The sequence below is a fragment of the Meles meles genome, chromosome 9 (genome assembly GCF_922984935.1).
Source record: "Meles meles chromosome 9, mMelMel3.1 paternal haplotype, whole genome shotgun sequence".
Classification (NCBI taxonomy): Eukaryota; Metazoa; Chordata; class Mammalia; order Carnivora; family Mustelidae; genus Meles; species Meles meles.
Window position 1 is genome coordinate 88,677,567 of NC_060074.1, and position 20,927 is coordinate 88,698,493.

A 20,927-nucleotide genomic window follows, 5' to 3' on the forward strand; every position below is an offset into this window, starting at 1 on the left:
AGCAGGAACCCTGACCCAAAGCAAGAACCTGTGGTTGAGATGGCATCAGCAGAAGGAAGTTGAAGAACAAGGTTCAGAGTATCTTAACAAGCCAATAGGCAAGTAGAAGCTGAGACACCCAGAGCAGGAGCTAAAATAGACATGGGTAACGTCAATGGTTTAATGAAGTTAGAGTAAAGTTGACAAAGTCCTGAGGCCATTAGTTGTGAACTGTTTCAAACCATCACTGATTTTTCATATGCTGCTTTTCTTCCTTTGCATCTTTATTCTGATACAAAGTATTAATAATTACCATGTTCTTTTAATAATGGGGGTATATCTATTTTTAATCTTAATTAAATTCTAAATGTTAGTTCTTGGGGAAATGATTGCAACTGTCTAAAATTAATTGCTGTACACTTTCACTTGATAAAAAGAAATTTAATCATTCAAATGGGATATTACAACAAAAGAATGACATTTTTCTTATTAAAACTTATTTTTACCCATAACCCCTTGTGAAATAAGAAAGTATTGATATTTCTTCTTTAATGTCTGACATTTTTCAGGTTATTCAATATTTTCATGAAAAACAACATCAATGATATGTTTTTAATAGAAGAGCCTATGCTACTCTAACTCTTACCCTACTAACTAGATTAAACTTTTGAAAAAAATTGTTAATTTAAATAAAATGATAAAAGAATTCTATTTACCAAAATAATATGTATGAGATAAAGTCTTTCCCTCATATGATCTTCCAATTGAACAATGTGAGCAGTGTGAATCCAGATGACTGACTCCTCAACTAGTCCTGTAAAAACGGTCTATCAAGGGGCACCTGGGTGGCTCAGTCAGTTAAGCATCTACCTTCAGCTCAGGTCATGATCCCAGGGTCCTGGGATGGAGTCCCATGTTGGGTGTTGGGACTCTCTGGTTGGCAAGGAGCCTGCTACCCGCTCTCCCTCTTATGTTCTCCCTGCCTCCTCTCTCTCTTTCTGTCAAATAAATAAATAAAATCTAAAAATGATAATAATAATAATAAAAAGTAAACACCTACAAATGGTCCAACAAGTTTAACTTAGGGATGCATGTGTTTTTCCTGATATAAGTTCCTGTAATTGTTTAATATTGTTTGTAATTGTTTAATACTTTTTTTTAAAAGATTGTATTTATTTATTTGACAAAGATCACAAGTAGCCAGAGAGGGAGGCAGAGAGATAGAGGGAGAAGCAGGCTCCCCGCTGAGCAGAGAGCCCAATGCGGGGCTCTATTCCAGGACCCCGGGACCATGACCTGAGCCGAAGGCAGAGGCCCAATGCACTGAGCCACCCAGGCGTCCCAATTGTTTACTACTTTTGAAAGCAACAGAAACAAATGTTAACTGAGCTTTCATTATGAGCTCAGTTAATTGCTAAGCAATTGCTTGATTTTTATAAAATAATCCTATGATTTAGATACTATTACTATCCTCACTATACAAATAAGGATACTGAGGTTTCAAGACACTTGATAAATAGTCTAAAATAATACAAGTGTTAGTTGTTGAAACATAAATGTACATTTAAACCCTTATGATCAAGAATATTCACAAGCAAATGCAAAAATCACCTGGGGTATATATTTTTTTTAATCAATCAGAGATTCTATAAAAGCAGTTATCCCCCAGATTACTTAAAAAATGCACTTAGGTTTCTGAGTTGTCAGAAATGTACAATATTTTTCTTGAAAACTTTTCTATACATATCTTTTTACTTTCTCTTTTTTAATAATCTCTGTAATCAATTCCTTTTCATCAAAGAGCACTGACTGAGGCATCTAATTTAGTAAACTCGGAAAAGCATATTGTTCGTATATCGCACCTTGAATTCTTTATAGACGGAATGGGGATTGTTTATAGTCAAATAAAGAAATGGTGATTTAAAAAAATTCATTCAAGCACAAAATACATCACAAAAAATCTAAGGGAAAGTTAAATTCATTTTAAGACCCCACCATATGGAGCATAGGAAAGACAAAATAAAATACAAAAGGAATGTAATCTAAATGAAATATTGGCATGAATTCTATAAAGCAAATATTCTAAAGCTAATGATGTAAAATTAAAAACCATTAAATTAGTTTATAAGTAGCTATATCACGTCAAGCTCATAAATCATTTCTACAAACTGAAATATGAACAATAACAATTAAGATGCAATCTCATTGCAATTGGACTAGAAATTTTAATCTTTTGCCACCATAAACTAAAAATCAAGCAGGGAGTTCATTTACTTAGAATACATTAACAGAATTCTAAGAGAAGGTTTTGGAAGAGGTCTGATAAATAATAAAAAATAAAGGTTTTAATATGCTTTGTGTTCTTTGAACATCATAAATTTCCTAAAAGTGGTTTCAAATAGGTATTATCAAATGGAAAGCATCACTTATTATAAAAACATCTTTGAGGCATGATATTCAAATTCAGTAAGAGAAGACCACCAGGGATCCACTGAATCTGATTTTGGATGCTAAAAGTTATGAAATGAAATATCCAACTCTCCTTGATCTCCTTAGCAAGACTTTAATGGCAGAATCTCCAGTATGAATCCCTGAATATTTCATGGACTGAATTAATTTAACTTATTCCACAAACCCCTTACCTCTCCTTATCCTGTATCTCACCAAAACAACTTTTCCCAGTCTCCTTAATCTATGTTAAAAATGCAGTTCATCACTAGAGCAATTCAGCAAATGAGGAAATTACATCACAATCTGTTCTAAATAGTACATTTCCACAAAAGACTGCTTACATAATGTCCTTTAATCTGACAATTTATTACCATACATTTAATAATTTTAGTCTGGGTTTAGGAATATAAACCTGACTGAAATTTTTTTTTTCCTCTTCCTTTTCCTCTTTCTCATCCTTTTCCCCAACCCCTCCCCCTTCACCTTCCTCATTCAGTCCCTTCCTCTTCCATCCCTAGCCTTCCTCTTTCTTTCTCTCAGTCAAAGTCATAACTGAAAACTAAAATACAATAGTCTTACTGTTTTCATGGCTTCAAAACATGTTTTGAATCACATTGTTAGAGCATTGCTAAAAAAAACATGGAATATTTGGGGTACAGCATAATTGTTTATTCTTAGAAATCTGTAACAGCAACTGGGGATAAATTTGAATGCCTGTCATCTCATATCGTAATGCCCTGTATAACCTAAGCTCAAGTAAAAGTATATCACCTAAGATCCTCATCAAATAATTATGTTTTGCAGAATCGAAAAGTTCCACAAAAGTTGTTTTATTCAGAAGTAATGAGAAATTTATTCATTCAAATAGCTTTTATATATTCTTAATTTTCATAATAAAATTTTGGCAGCTGAACTTTAAGAAATAGGCATATAGTAGTACTTTATACTTGAGAAAAGGAAAGAGATGAGGTTATAGTCAAGTTTGTTACGAATCTGTCTGGACTTACCTCTGCTTTACTACATCCACCTACCACAAAAGTGTGGATGGGGACAAAGGTCATGAAGTCATCAATATAGTTGACGACACACATATTTCCATCAAACTGGTTTCAGTTTCTAACTTATCCCTAGAGGCAGTCCACTGTATTCTGATGCTTCATTTTTATTGTTTGGCAATCAGAGTTTAAAAGCCAGAAGAAATCTTAGCAGATTCCCCATGCCTAATTATTTTTCCCCACAAGGAGAGCTGAAGAGACCTGAATTTGTAAACTTGTTTCATGTGAACAGCCAATGGCTTCCATCTGCCTTTAAGATAAGAATTGAAATTCCTTATTTGGAATGCAGGGAACTCCATTTTCTGGTCTCTGACTGGGGTGCAGGTAAAACCATCCTGCGTTGAACACTCTACCACTGCCTGTTCTCCTCCAGTCTCAGTAAGACCTGGGAGAATTTCTGCAGTCAGCTCAAGCATCCCCTCCTCAACAAAGGTTTCTCCAATCTCTCCTTCCTTTTGCTGGTCACATAGAAAGGACAGTAGGAGCTCATTCATATCTGTATACCCTTTGTACTGCGTACTGTTTTGCCTACAGGAGATCTCAAGAAATACTTTGTTAGCTGACAAATGAAATAACTCCGCCCTGCAGAGTGAGAAGAAAGGCTTGGACACAGAAGCTGCAACTGCTATAGTTCAAGGAGATACTGGAATCCAGAAATAACAGTAATTCAGGTATGTATAAGGAAGGTGGAGCTGGTGCATAAGAATAAGGATAAGAGAAAGCAGTAGAGTAAGAGATTAAAAAAAAAAAAAAAACTGAGAGAAAAAGCAAGAAGGGTCTAATTCCAGGCAGTGGGTGACCAGCACATTCGGAGGAAAAGTAAAAGCATAGCTAAGTGACAGAAAAGATTCAAAGGTGTTAGTGACAAACAAAAATCTCAACAACTGACAAAAGAGGTTGCTTAGCTCGTAAATTGTACATTCATCTCTTGATGCCAGCAATTAGTTGCCAAGAATGACTATTAAAAGGCTTGACATGTCCACAATATTAGGTAAAATATTACCAACTCACTCTAAGTTAGTAGAAAAGATCTCTATCAAATCTTATTTTCTAAAAAACATTCATCTGTTCACAATTGCTCTCCACTTTCTAAGTTTACTGATTTAATGCTGCTCTGGAAAATAGTGTAAGAAGGTATCATGACACTCAATTCCTTTTCCTTCTCTCATTTGCTCACTCATCTGTAAATACTGTTTGGAGTGCTTCACTTGGTTCTGTTACATATTCAGTACATCTTCAAATCTTACTCAACAGGAGGTTTGTTCAAGTATGTCCAGAGATCTAAGAGTATGACAAGTGTAGTTATACAATAAAAAAGCACTTCCTGATTTCATGAGTTTTGGTTAATTAAAGTTATTTCCTAAAGTTTCAGAATAACATGGTATCCTTAAAGGAGCTAAGTCAATTATTTTCCTGGTAGGAAAGCTTTATTAACAAATAAATCCTTTGAAAATTTTCTGTACATACTTTCTGGAAATATATCATTATCTTGAAAGACTGGTTTATAATCCTTTGAGGTAATATTGATGTTAAAAGCACAAAAACAGAGAGATGTCTGAATTTAGGACTTCTGAAAGGACCAGTTGCAATGTTGATTAAAATACTCATGAAGGATTTTTTAAATTGTCTGTAGCTAGTTTTCCTGGATATATTTGGTCTTTGTAGAAGCATATGGAAATGCATATTTAATTTGACAGTATTTTGAAAATCATGCCCCCTTCAGAATAACTTGTGAAGTAGAAATGCTTCCATATGCTAGAATATGGTTTGTCTATTATGCTAAGAGTAAAGAAAGACATATATTCAATAATAAAATTTTTAAAAGTATTTTTTGGGGCACTGAAGATTAAGAAAGTAAAGAAAGATCATAAGGACAAAGTCATTCTATCACTTCTTGGCCTTTTGGCTAAGATCAAGTGTAGGACAATGTCACTCCAATCAAAAATTTTAAAATTAATTTATAATCAATTTTTAAGCTATCACATTGAACACATCAAGATAAATTCTCACAAGGATCACAGGGTCCTTAAAAAAAAAAATAAGGCCATTTTCTGCCTAAGTTTCCATGGCTTGTACCAAATTTGTACCAAATCTTCTGAGATCTTGACCAAAGCTGATTGGAGCAGAGATGAGAGCAAGGCATACTCTCTATACATGGATGGATCATGACAAAGAGAGAGACCTCAACTCTAGAGAAAATGATCATTTCTTCCTAGTCAAATCTTGTCCTTTGGCATCGAGAAAACACAAGTAAACAAAGAAAAAAAGAAAACCCATCACATGAGCTCAGATCTTTGTTTGGAACAATATTTGACAAGAATTCTTGTCATCTGTGAAGTTACCGGCCATCTTGGAAGTACCTGAACCCAATGGGTCTGTGTGTAATGACCAAGTTCCCCGGCACTGCCCCACACAGCAGGTTATCACTGTAGAGTGGCTCTTTTGGCAGATCTTCAAGAGCAAGAGAGCTACATGTATATTTCTCAATTAAGAACAGATAAAAGTTTGGCAATAGTTCTTCATAGTTAATATTAAACAATAACAAAAAACCCTGAAGATTCCAAAGGTCACTTCAGGGGCAAAACTTGCAGTGATTAAAACAAGAGCTGAAGCTCTTTGACAAGTTTTAGTTTTGGTGTCTGAAAGGTTCATTGACCTCATATATCTTCAGAGACACTAGACTGCAATTTTAGAAGAGAAAATAAATTTCGAGATTTCAAAGGACTCCAATTTCCCCAAATTAATGATTATGTCATCATTATCTGAAAAGAGTGATTTGCAAGGAACAATGGCTTTAATGTATCTTTTTATACTGATAATTACTATTTTGGCTTTCCTTTAGAGCCAGGATTACTTTATCTCCAGAGCTGAAAAAAATGAGATTATTTACTGAACTTATTTCTAATCATGATCACACCTCACAGCATAAATGTTATTTTTATGATCACAGCTTAAAATCACAACACAGAAAGACCACCTACATAATTTTGCATAGTATAAATTGTCAAGCCCAGAAGATGTGGGATCCTTTTAGAGTTACTAATCTAAAATGGTTTCTGGGGGTGCCTGGGTGGCTCAGTGGGGTAAGCCACTGCCTTTGGCTCAGGTCATGATCTCGGGGTCCTGGGATCGAGCCCCGCATCGGGCTCTCTGCTCAACAGGGAGCCTGCTTCCCTCTCTCTCTCTCTCTCTGCTTGCCTCTCTGTCTACTTGTGATCTCTCTCTGTCAAATAAATTATAAAAAAAAAAAAAAAAGTTTAAAATGGTTTCTGAATGAAGATACGTGTAGGTTGTATGTCATGATTCCATACATGAGTTTTCTTCAATCAATGTATCATCTCTTGGACCCCTTACAGTGAGGATTTGGGGACTAGGACTTAGTATAACCTAATCCATGAGTGTGTCTTTGAAATTAGGTATGAGCATGAAACAAACTCTATTTCCCCACTGTTTATAATTTCTAAAATACTGTAGAACAGGAATATAGAGCAATCTTATGGTCATAAGCAAACTTTTAAATGTTAAGCCAATAACTCAGATTCCATAAAAATTCTAGTAAAAAGTATAAGGAGGAAATAATCACCTGATATATCCCTTTAAGAAATGTCATTTAAGTAATTGTTCTTTATATTTTCTTAAATATGAAACTAACCAAGTGAAGTCTTTCTCATAGGCAACAATTTCAGCTTTCAAAGTAACAGAGAGTAAATTTATTTGCTTAGTTAACACAGCATTCCATTTAGCAGAGGATTTGTAACTAAATTTCCCCCCACCTTACTCAAGCTTTTCCAAAGCACTTGAGTTAGACATTAAATCCCTCCACTGCTCCTATAGCAATGTCTGATTAGTCTCCTAGCATTTTTTTAAAAAGATTTTAATTTATTTGACAGAGAGATAAGGAGAGCAGGAACACAGGCAGGGGGAGAGGGAGAGGAAGAAGCAGGTCTCCCCCCAAGCAGGGAGCCCAGTGTGGGGCTTGATCCCACATGACCTGAGCCGCAGGCAGATGCCTGACTGAGTCACCCACGTGCCCCTCACCTAGCAATTAAGAAGCTGCCTATGGCACATATTCTAACCTTATGTTACCTGTCATTTAAATCATTTATTCAGTTACTCAAATAATCTCTCCACGTGGATTATAAATTAAAATCATAGCAATATCTTATATTTACTTCCACCTGTGAAAGCTACTTGCACAAAATATGTGTTGGTTACATCTGTTCATGTCTTCTTAATCGACTCAGGATCATTCTCTTTACATGACAAAGAAATGAGTACCTTAGAAAGGACACTTGGGTCAGAGTAAGATAAAATGGAAGTTTTACCATGTTTAATCCCTGCGATTAGAGAGATATATGGGTATACTGGAACTCTTCATTATTTGATGACCAATGGGAAAAGGCCATTTAAAATAAAATTCACTTGAAGCCAATAACCATATTTTATAGTAATTAATGGGAAAAATTAAATTTGATTGAGCTGCTCTTAAAAAATAAGTTTAAAATTATATAAGAATTAGGGGCCCCTGGGTGGCTCAGTCAGTTGAACAACAGCTTTTGGCTCCAGTTATGATCCTGGGATTAAGCTGAGCCCTGTGTCGGGTTCCCTGCGCCGCAGAGCCTGCTTCTCCCCCTCCCCAGCTCACGCTCTCACTCTTGCTCATTGTCTCTCTTTTAAATAAATAAATAAATAAATACTTTAAAAATTGTATAAAAACTAACTTGTAATTTGATAAACTCAAAGTATAATGTGCTAATTGTTAGAAAGAAAAAATAATAAAGTGTTCATTTTTGGTGTATTTTTTAAAAATATTGAGATTGAAAAATACAAACTTTCATATTACATTTAACTTTTTTGGCATGACCACAGAAATGATCATTTCTATAAAAATTTTTGAAGCATTCATCATTTCCTTTTAATTCCTGATATTCAAGTCATTTACTTTTGAAGTACCGTGTCTAATTTCCTCTACTTCTTCTGTTACTGGTTCTAACTCTGACAGATTCTCACTGTCCATAGTTTTTTGATTCAGCAGTTCTTCAGTATCACTTGCACCAGGAAAATTTGAATCTCTTGAAACTTTTTACTTTACAATCCATTTTCATTATGTTTTCATTGTGTTATCTGATATTTATAACATTCTATAATCAGCAAAAGACCAAAACTTTTTACAATAATTCATAGATACAGACGAAGGGAAAATTTCCTATTATGATAATCTTTGCTTTCCTACATTACCATGTATCTTTGGGAACTGGTTTAATGCTTTGATAATCAGAAAATCTTGTAATCTGAAATCAGATTCAAGTAAGAGCTAAAAAGCAAGCAAGAGGCAAAGCTGTATCTTCTACAAATGCCTACTGTTGAAATCGTGTGTGGATGAGGTATTTCTTGACTCGGGGACCAAGGATTGAGGCATTGACAGAATCTGTGAAAAAGTGAAAGAGTAAACTTTGTAAAATATAGACGAGTCATCACATAAATTGGACAGAAGCAGAAGAAAACAGCACAATGGAGGCTTAGGGCTGTGGGAGGGAAACATCAATGACAAAGGAGATGACCAAGGATATCTAATATGGCTGAGAAGTCCAAAAGTCGTGGCTAAGAAGTGATCCATGTTAGTACTAAAAACCGAATGTACGAAACAGGCTAAATGGGTAGAACAGATACCCTGGGAAGTGGAGGTCAAATCTGAACTAGAGATTCTGTCAAAATGCTGAGAAATCTATAGATATTGGCCTATCACATTTTAAAGGATCTGGAGACATGAATTTACATACTTTGCTGATGTCCCCTCACTTTCTTACTCTCTAGCCTTTAACAAGGACACCTTACGCAGGTACTAGACAAGGGTGTGATGAGTAGTTAATTCTGAAAGGATCACTAAGAAACCAAAACAAGGTTTAAATTATAGGTTACGTTTTGGATGATGGCATTCTTCAATACTGCCTGGAAAAGTATGTAGAATCAATGTATCAAGTCAGCATTCCCCAGAACAAATGTGCATTAGATGCTGTCCCCTCGTAACATTAATCGTCCAGTTGGGCCAAGAATGGCATATTTCTTCGTGCCTCTTTTTATCCTTTCTTAGACGTTCCTGAATATTGTTTGGCATGTCTTCTTTTTTTTTTTTTCTTTAAGTTGCCAAATAAAAATAGTAATAACTTACATCTCTGACTTCTAAAATTTGCCTTAACTATGCACTGAGGTTGTCCAGCCTCTTTGGCTAGTTCTATTGAACATTCATATGACTTTTTAAAATAAAGGAGATGACTCATGCCCTTAATAAAGCCTTAAAAATGACATCTCTATTTATAGGCCTCAATCAAACACCTCTAGCTGATTATGGAAATGTACTGGCATGATTTAAAATTCTAGCATTTTCATCAAAATGATCAGTATACTCCATTATTGGTCACTCAAAAAGGGCAAAAAAAAAAAAAAAATCCCAGGGGAAATGGACATTTCAAGGGATCTAATACATTGGAGTATTTGAAGGTTTGTTATGCCAGCATGGAAAGTGAAGACCAGCCATTGTCTAGTACGCATGGTTTGAATGGATGGGGTAAAAAATAAGTGACAGAAGGCATCTTAATAGCACATATGATCCACTCCTGCTCTTATTCTAGTCTCTCGAAAGAAAAAAAAAAATGTGTTATGTGTGGTGGGGTGTGTTGAACTGCTGTCTATGGACTCTTACAGAACAATCACTTTATGAGATTCAGATATTTTTGAATCCCATAAAATCAAAAAGTATTGATCGAAAGTATACCAGGAAAGTCAACATTTATGAAGTAAAAAAGGAAATCAAAGTATTTAAGTCCTTTTTTTAGTGGCACGTTTCTGATCCTCAAATGCCTACAATTAAAAATATCTCCCTTTATATCTCAGAACGATTATTATTAATTTTATAGACCGAATTGCAATCAGCCCTGAACGAAGAAAAAAAAAAAGGTAGCATTTACTCACAACCAGTTCTAATTTAGAGTAATTCTTAGCTACAGACCACGTTTAGAATATGACACTGGAATGAGAAAGTGTAGTGATAAACTAGGACAAGGTCAAATGCCAGTTGAGAAAAACAGCTTGAGTTATGATGCTTAATGCAGTGGATCGACTATGGACTCTACTCTTTCTCTTTATTGGCAAAAGGTTCTTGGAAAAAGTCTTAGGTCATCCGTTTGAACAATGGCCAAAATGCCTATTTAAACAAAAAAAAAAAAAAAAAAGAAGGAGAAGAAGAAAAGACGTAGTGAAATTCTTGGTACAGATGTAATTTACCAGTTCTAATGGAAACATATAAGAAATACTTCAAAGTTATACACTGAATACTAAACTTTAGAATGCAGGGCTACATAGCCTGGGATCCACTCTCTACACCTGGTGGGTCAGTCACTTCCATAATGCCCTTCTTCACCACCCTTGATGAACATTTTTGCATTCTGTTTAATGCAAACAAACTTATTAGACTGTCCCCAATCTTAACTTTGATCTTCATCCTGGTTTCATTTCTTTATTGAAGGCTTTGACTAAAAAATATTGCACTATGAATATATAGTCAAATAACATAAAAAAACTAATTAAAATATATAAAATTAAAACTTCTTGAGAAAGAATAAATGACTGGATAATGAAATGTCATTTGTATACTATTTATTTGCAATAACATGCTTAGCCACTAGATGTCACCCTTTAAAAAAGCAACAGGGTTTACTCCACAAAGTTTGTTACATGAATAGCAGTTACATCCCACTATTGGGTAGAAGTTGGCTCCACTGGAATTAATTACTTGGGCATGATAGAAAAAGAAGCTTTAACAACAAACACACACCACCAACTGGGGTTTTCTGTAAAGAGGGCTTCATGAGTCAAGCCTGATTTGAGTCTTGGCAGTCTCCAAAGCCAGAGAGTTAAAATGCGACAACAGATAGTAACATATAATTCTCAAAAAATTTAAAAGCAAGGCTCTCGTACAAAGAGCTCATTCAACTTATTAATGAATGAGGAACCAAGAAGATGGTAAGCCCTGTACAAAAGAGAATTTCTGGCATGGAGACTTGCACAATCAGTTTCTCAAAGGTCTGCTGAAATGAACGTGGTTATGGATGTAAAACTGTTTAATGTCTTCAAAGTCACAAACCATAACCTCTGAGGTTGTGTTTTCTACTTAAGAGATATGATCTCTACTATGTCTACTAGTCCAAAGTCTACTAGTTCACATTCAGTGAAGCAACAAACGATTTAGCCTCCATGAAGGACCACAGATAATGCTTAAACCACTGTGCTTAGCATTTTACATGTACACTATCCTGTTTTAGTCTCAGAATCATTGCCTATGAGGTAGATGTTGGTATGACCTGTATATAAGGGCTACAACACCGAGAGATCAAGGCACATTCTTCAGGGTATAGACCAGCGAATGATCAAGGAGTAATATGAAGCTGTTCTGTCCATACAGTCTTTCCCCTGGGACCAAAGATTTAACACATACAGTGTTCTAGGGATGTCCGGATTCTGCCCACTACCACCCCTCCCCCCCTCCTGTTCCTCATCCATGAAGGGTAAATAATGATAAAAGAACTCCCAGATGCAACAGACATTATCTCTAAGATCGGAATTTAACTGCTGACCCTTACGTTCTCGAGAATTTGTGTAGATTTTGCACATATCCCCCAACTACTCCACCAGCTTGTCTTTGGGTTGATGTAATACGTCCGATCCTTTATTACAATTTAAACACGTGGAGAGTGGGAAATGCGAATAGTGAGGCTTCACCCAATGGAAGAAATATCCTATATACTGTCTACATAGCAAACAATTATGCTAGGTAACACACCACCAGCGGGGTTTGCTAAAAATGAGAAAGCGACCTTTTAAGATAGGCATGGCACTCCTATAACACAGTAATGCTTTAGGTTCTTTTCAGAGAATTCGGGACATGGGGAGAAATGTAATGTACTGACAGTGTATTTGTGGAAGATGTCTTCCTGCCAAAATACCTGTCTAAAGAAAATGCTCTATTTAATTTTAAAACTTTAAAATCTTGAAGAAATTTTCGACATGATTAAATGATCTGTAGCAAATCATCTTAAATTTCTTGGATTTACACACGTAAAACCTCAGAAATGTGAGGTGCTTGAAGTTTTATTACTAATTCAGCTTCAATTCTTGTCAAGATTACACCACTCAGCCAGTGGCTGAGAAGATTCAGAAAACTAATCAAACATTATTATATTACCTATTATGAGTCTAGACAGTCTTCATCACACACACTCTGACACAACAACTATGAAAGGAGCTTTTTGCAGAATATTATTTCTGTATCTCCATACCAGATAAAAACAAACGTACAAGTTCCCCAGTCAAATAAAAATGTATGTCTGTGTTAATAGATCACATTTGCATTTATACTTGCTCTAAAAAATGAAAAAGTTATATAAAATAGAAAAGTATTGCTTTTTATGCAGTCAGCCTGTGTTGTTCGGTGTTCAGCTTCTCCAGTTTTCATGGATTATAAAATCTTTTAGGACAGAAGATAATCCTTACAAGACTATCGTATAATGTTTCTAGCTTTAAAGGTAGATGTAATTTTAATAATAACATACCACAGTTAAGGCTCGATTAGGCATAGCTCTGGTTGCCTTTGATTTATTCATCAATGTGAGGGATCTGAAATTTTCTGAAGTCTAATTTTTGAACAAAAATAAGTCGTCTCTTTGCATTAAACCATCTGCTCCACATGATTACAGTGACTCATTTTTAGCATTGAAGCTTCCCTTTTTGTGATTAAATTTCTGTTAAACCAACTGAGCTCTTTGAAAGGCATTTATTTCTGATAAAGTGCATCATTGTTAATAGAGTAATAATTATAATCAATCCAGATTCTTACTGGATACCACCTTAATGAAATCATATAAATTTAGCATATTATTAATGCAAATTAATTTATTCATCACCAAAGAATGTAAAGATGGTACTCACGCAGGTTTAATTGTATGGGCATGCTTTTCATGGACAAAGGCACCAGCAAGACCTCCCGCTCCTGAGTTTAAATACTGGATTGAAAAGAAATTAAATTATATGACAAAAATAAATAATGAAATCATTTGATTTTTTTTTTTGTTATGCAACCAACTTTTGACCAGCTCAAAATGTATGATTATTTGAGCTTTTGTAATAAAACAGAATTTTGCATCACCTTATCACCTTATTTTTTTCAGAAAAAAAAAATAAACGTAGCATTATCAATTAAGAATAAATACCCATTACTTACCTGGCCAAATTTTGCTAACTAATAGATACAGTTCCAATGAAGTCTATCTAATTTAAATGTTTATTCATTTCAGCTATTTTGTCACAAAAAAATTTAAATAATAGAAAAGCATATTTTAAAAACATTAAGTTAAAATAAAATTGGTTTCAGGGGCACCAGGGTGGCTCAGTCGTTAAGCGTCTGCCTTTGGCTCAGGTCATGATCCCAAGGTCCTGGGATGGAGCCCCACATCCTGCTTCCTGTTTGGTGGGAAGCCTGCTTCTTCCTCTCCCACTCCCCCTACTTGTGTTCCCTCTACACTGTCTCTGTCAAATAAATAAATAAAATCTTAAAAAAAAAACAAAATAAAAAAATAAAACTGGTTTCATTTCCATGATTCCTGTCAGTTGTCTTCAGATGTCAGTAACAAGTTGATTCCATAGTAATTATCTTTACATAGTAGAAATTGCACAACATTATTAACAAAAAACTAAGAACCTAATTAATTTGCATTAAGTTCTAAATATGGAGTTCCCCCCAACCTATCTCCTGACGTCTATAGCAACCAGGTAATTGAAAGAATAAGTACTCTACAGTGGATGAAAATACCTGATTTTCTTTTTTTTTAAAGATTTTATTTATTTATTTGACAGAGATCACAAGTAAGCAGAGAGGCAGGCAGAGAGAACGGAGGAAGGAGGCTCCCTGCCGAGCAGAGAGCCCAATGCGGGGCTCGATCCCAGGACCCTAAGATCATGACCTGAACCAAAGGCGGAGGCTTAACCCACTAAGCCATCCAGGTGCCCCGAAAATACCTGATTTTAGTTAATTATTATACTATTGTATCATATGACTTTGTAGTGAACTAAAATCAGGAAAAGCAGTAATGAAAGCAATAGAGGAAGTAACTCAAATAGTTACAACTGGCCACTGAGCCAGTATTTCATTTAGATCAATGTCAATGTGTGATAAAAGGATGTAAATATATGAAGTAATTTGTACCTTGTAGGAGCACCAGCAGGCAAAATCAACTCCCCAGTCATGTAAGTGGAGTTCAACATTTCCAACGGCATGTGCTAGATCAAAGCCAACGAAACACCCCTGGGGAAGGACATAAGAACAAGTTTTAAATCTGCTTAATGATTAAAAGTAGTAAGAATAAATATCTCTAAGAAAATCTGACAAATGATTGTACTGAACTATAGTTTATTCTTTGGTGCAGTGGTTCACAATGTCTGAACCACAAAACACTGGGCATTTTCAGGATCCTTTCAGGTCGAAATAGTTTTCATAATATGAAGACATTTTTCACCTTCATCACTGTGTTGACATTTGCACTGATAATGCAAAAGTAGTTATGGGAAAACTGCTGGCAGGTTGGCACAAATCAAGGCAGCAGCATCAAATTACACTAGCAGTCACTGCAGGTCAAGACCATTTAGTGGCAGGGGGAAATAACAGGACAGTTTCACTTAAAGATCTCCTTGAGAAAGCTGTAAAAATGATTAAAATGTTTAATTTGTTTTAGATCTCAATGCCTTAATTCTCATATGTTTAAGGTTTAATGTGGGAATATGCATAAAACATTTGACCACATTCTGAAGTAAGACAGTTGCCTCAAAATAATGTACTCATGCAATTATTTGAGTTGCAAGCTGAACTAGCCACTTTTACTTCACAGAGAATGATTTTTTGCATCAAAAAACAACTGAAATGGGGAGCCTGTTTCCCTTCCTCTCTCTCTGGCTGCCTCTCTGCCTACCTGTGATCTCTATCTGTCAAATAAATAAATAAAATCTTTAAAAAAAAAAAAAAACAACTGAAAGACAAACAACAGTAACTCATACTTGGCTGTTTGACAGACATTCTTCTGAAAATGAATGAAATGAGTCCGTCAATTCAAGGAAAACAACTCAGTCTTTGTTGCCAATGGAAAAAAAAAAGTAGTTTCCAAGAGAAATTAGGTTTTTGAAAATTTGTATCCACTTTTATGAGGATGACCATTTCCCAATATTTAAAGATCTTTCTGATGAGTTTAGTAATAATACATAATTTTTAAAACAATACATAATGAACTATGTAGATATTTGGAAAAAATGAGCTAATATTTTTTCAAATAACCAATGTTTGATGTTAACATATCACACATGGAGAGAAGATCTATTCAAAGTGCAAAACCAAACAATGGATTTTAATGTAACAAAGTACAGAAAGCTCAGTAATTTGGTTTCATATTGCCTATCACTTGTCAAATTCTGGTATAGTATCAAACAATTTCACAATAAACTGTGAAGCCAATAGAATACTTCCGTTTTTTCTGACTATCTATCGGCATGAGGACTAATTTTCTTCATGCCTCATGAAGAAAAAAAAAAAAAAAGGAGGAAGAGATTGAATACAGAAGCAGATAAAGAAAGCCAGCTGTCTTCTATTAAGCCAAACAATAAAGAGATTTCCCAAATATACAACACTCTTTTTGTTTTAGAAAATATGGCTTTGTTTCCCTAACAGCATATTATTTAATATGTAATGTGTTTTAATTGTTGCTCTGAATAAATGAATAAACATATTTACTTAAAATATAGTAAATATATATAAACACAGTATCAAAACCTCTTTGAGGTCCTCAGCGATTTTTAAGTGTGTAGAAAGGCTTTTGTTACAAAAAAGTTTGAGAATCATCTCTGCTTTAGTGTATACTACTTACCTGATGAATAGTAGTTTTCAGTTATCACTAAGCCCACATCATGCTCACATTTAATTAATTCAAGTATATACAAACTATGGTAAATTGCCCTACTGGTTCCCATTCTTGTATCCTATTTCCTTTGCCATGTAATTTTTCAGTCCTTCCCACTGTGTACAAGATACAATTCTCTGCCCCTGGGATTAGCCAGGTGATGTATTGTGACCAGTGCAATGTTAGCCCATGTAATACAAGCTGAGATTTCAAGGGACTTGAATGATTAGATAAGGCTCGATCTCTCCTGCCCTCTGCCATCTCTGTAACAAGCACCGGCTTAGCCAACCTTTTGGCTCAGATGGAAGATGAAAGAAATGGGGATCAAAGTCACCCACACCTGAGCTCAGCTTGGATCAGCTACTCTCCCCACCTACCTTAGTTGGCCAGAGATGCATGACTGGGTTCAGTCAAGAGAGGCAGATCTCTACGACTAAGTATTGCCTAGATCAGATGACACAAAGATGACCAAATAAAAATGCTGTTGATGACTCTACACTGTGTTCTCCCTACATACTGACTTGAGGCCCTAATAGCTTCTTACTGACTCTTAGTTCTTCACTTGATTACATGATCTAAATGTTTTGTGTATCTGCCTAGTAGAATTCAGTTTTAGAAACTAAGCTTCTGTCTCCATTAAGTTCCCAGAAGGACCACTTGAAGCAATAGATTGTATTACCCAAATTGTACCAAGTAGTAACTTTTCACTTAAATGGCTTACCATTAAAACCTCTAACTTTCTGTGAACCAAAATATGAAAAGTTTTACTTAGAGAATACAGTGGCTTATTCCATATTAAGACAATTTTGTACTTAAACATGAATTTTTTAAAAAATACCTGATCATTAAATAGGGTGATAGTTCACCCTGCAAAAATGTTTTACCTATGAGCTTTTCTATTTTTAGCTTACTAAGTGCATATACAATTACATTTTCAAAACTTTACATTTTCTCCAAGTTTGAAGAAACATGCATATTGATTGAAATTGTTAAGTAAATAATTGCAGAGGGACCAATTTTAGATTGTTCTAATACCTCTTAAGAATAACTAACCTCAAACTGCTATTACAGGTACTTTCCGTGCATAGAGGGATACGAACTATGACCTGTTTTTAATGAATAATGTTGTATTTGAACAGAACTAGTCTCATTGGTTTAAATATCATCTATGACAACTTTTGAGTGGTTTGTTTCAACAGAGACCATAACGGGTCACAAAAATCAAAAATATTTACTGTCTTGCTCATTACAGAAAAGATTTGCTGATCCTTAAATTTCAGCATTAGTCTCATAAAGAAAACACGGTATACTGAAGAGTCAATTAGAAACCTTACTCCCTGAAGGAAGTTGAGGGAAATTGGAAGGGGAGGCGAACCATAAGAGACTATGGACTCTGAAAAACACCCTGAGGGTTTTGAAGAGGCGGGGGTGGGAGGTTGGGGGAACCAGGTGGTGGGTAATAGGGAGGGCACGTATTGCATGGAGCACTGGGTGTTGTGCAAAAACAATGAATATTGTTATGCTGACAAAATAATAAATTAAAAAAAATAAAATCTTTTGCAATTTGAAAAAAAAAAAAAAAGAAAAGAAAAGAAAACTTACTCCTTATGATGTGGCCAGAGCTAGTTACCTCATAGAAGAAAGAGTTCTTACCAGTACAAGAATCTGATTTTGTGGGGTTTTTTTGGGGGGGGGTGGGGAATGAATTCATACTTTGTTTCTTACAGGAAAAAAATGAGCAATACAGGTCATAAAAATTAAATAGATGCTCTGTGCTAACGTAAGTTTTGAGAGTGACAGAAAAGAATCTATCGAGATTTAGAGATCAAAATCTGGGTTTAAAAACTAATGCTTGGGTTCAATAAACACTCACAGAGATTTGTTTCTATTTTAACGTACATTTAATATTGAAATTCAACCTAGAAAAAAATGGATTTCCGAATTAAAATCTTTTTTTCTTGCCATCATTACTAATAAAGGCAACGATGTCTGTTTTTTCCATTTTTCCCATTTTTATCTGTTTTTAAAACTCAACTTAGAAAACTTAAGGAATAGAAAAGGAAGCATTTTTATTTTGTTATCCATTACTTGTAAAGAATGGCGCAATGAAGAAGTCATTTAACTTCAACTTACCATATCTCATTATTACAAGTCCTGTAGTCACATCAGCAGTACCCCATTAAAAAAAAACACTGGAAGCTCTTACTGTATGTTTTAATGTAAGTACAATTCTTTCCCCATGGACCGCAGAAACATAAATTATTGAAATGTAACTGTTTTGAGGAAAGGACCAGAAGATACAAACTTGAATGAGATCACCACAAAGTGATTTTACGAAAGTGTCACTAGATGGCAGCATCTTAAAAATAAAGGAAACACAAACACTTCAAAACCTCTCTACAGCCATCCAGTTAATATTTTCATTATTTTACCTCTTTTAGAGTAGGTAGAAAAACAATATGAATAGGCGGAAACAGAAACTCCACATCTGAGTGCCTACTTTATTCAATTTTTAAAGTAAAAATAAAATATTTTTCAATAAACTTGCATTAAAATCATCCGCAAGGGTGATTTTACAATCATACTGACACAACCAAATACAAGCACAGCAGTGGTCTGCCACCAGGTTGCCTTACTTTGTAGTCAATCTCCAGACCACTGCGGTAATCTAACCATTATGAAAACTTCCAGCCTGCCTACCTCCAATGAACTTGCTAACTCGCACTTTTGAGTAAGACTCCTTATGTCCCTTCAAAGAACCCAATTAGCTTCAGAATGTAACTCACTTTCCTTAGTACCTGGTCCTTTCCAGTTTTCTTGTCTCAAGTGCCCCTTACCTACCTCCCTCTATTTGCAAAAACCTTTCTCTCTCTGAGGGTATTCTTTCCCTCCTCACTTTGCATGGGTATCTCAGGTTTTGATTATAATATAACTTCTAGGGGCACTTGGGTGGCTCAATCCTTAAGCCTCTGCCTGCAGCTCAGGTCATGATCCCAGGGTCCTGTCCTGGGATTGAGCCACATCCGCTCCCTGCTGGTTGGGAAGCCTGCTTCTCCCTCTCCTACTCCCCCTGCTTGTGTTCCCTCTCTCACTGTCTCTCTGTCAAATAAATAAAATCTTAAAAAAAAATAAGAATAAGAAATAAAAAAAGATAACTTCTATGAAAGATTCCTTTGTCAAACTCTCCCTTCTATCTTATCGATAGCTGTTTGCATAGATCTCTTGTAGCAATTTTTCAATCTTATTGTCTTCTACTTTTTCATGATATTGACTTAAATAATTGCTGAATATAAATAAGTAAATGAATAAAAAAAGTCATACAATTGTCAATAAATATTCTCTAAACTGATGACTAATGTTAAGATTATTATTTGAAGCCCTTTCTTATTCAGACTTGGCATCTTTTAAAACAAAGTTTCCTGGACAGTTAACAGTAGTCAAAAATATGTTCAAAATCCCTCTCGATAAAACAAGGGATATCATGCATTTTTTTCCTTGCCATCTTCTCTAGCATAATACTAACATATTTCTTTCTTTCTTTTTTTTAAAGATTTTATTTATTTATTTGACAGAGATTACAAGCAGGCAGAGAGACAGGCAGAGAGAGAGAGAGGAGGAAGCAGGCTCTCCACAGAGCAGAGAACCCAATGTGGGGCTCGATCCCAGGACCCTGGGATCATGACCTGAGCCGAAGGCAGAGGCTTTAACCCACTGAGCCACCCAGGTGCCCCAAATCTCAGGATTTCCATATGAAGGAGTAGCTTACTGTCTCTCAATTTTGATTCATTATTTATTAAAATGAAACATGGAATAATACACATTAATTTTTTTTTTTACTGATAACTATTCATTCAGACAGACTGAATTTAGACTGACATTATTAGTTTGTTTTTCACCAAAAAAAAAAAAATCCTATGAATTATGAAGACCACCAATAAGTAGAAGATTTGGTGTGAAAAGTTTAATTATATAAGGTAAGGTATTTGTGGGTGTACACAGAGCTGACAGTCAGCAGCTATCTTTGCTGTGCTCATATAATTGCTAGGTAATAAAATACTAAAGATGAACAAAGAACATTTGTCCTGAGCCACTTGAGTAATCACCCATGGTTGTAGATCCCATGACCCCTGGGAGATGCCTGCAGGAGATGCTTGCCAGCTAGCCTGTGGCCATTCATACATACCAGCCTCTGCCTGTTCCCTATAGAGTGCATGCCCAAACCCCAGTGGATGCCCTTGGCGGTGGCTGGCATCCTGATGGGTAAACTGCAGATGCCTTTAAGTTCCTTTGAGGCTAGTAACGTATACCAGTAATGAGGATGTGGCCTTCCTCACATGTAGGAGCTACAGCTTTCACACTGTATCAATCAGTCTTTAAATATTGTGAGTATATAAAATTCACAGGAAACAAAGAACTACAGTGCTATATCTGGACGATGTTACCTTAAAAT

General features: G+C 35.3%; 1 protein-coding gene and 1 pseudogene across 1 annotated transcript in view; one reads left to right on the forward strand and one right to left on the reverse strand.

Annotated features, from left to right (window-relative positions):
* Nucleotides 1-20,927, reverse strand: part of KYNU (kynureninase) — a 110,893-nt gene that overhangs the window by 26,416 nt on the left and 63,550 nt on the right. Inside the window, exons 10-11 of the mRNA XM_046017984.1 lie at nt 14,740-14,838; nt 13,467-13,540 (exon numbers count right to left, since the gene is read on the reverse strand). Coding sequence (XP_045873940.1) covers nt 13,467-13,540; nt 14,740-14,838 — 173 coding nt within the window. The remainder of the gene's footprint in view (nt 1-13,466; nt 13,541-14,739; nt 14,839-20,927) is intronic.
* Nucleotides 5,372-5,458, forward strand: LOC123951313 (annotated as a pseudogene).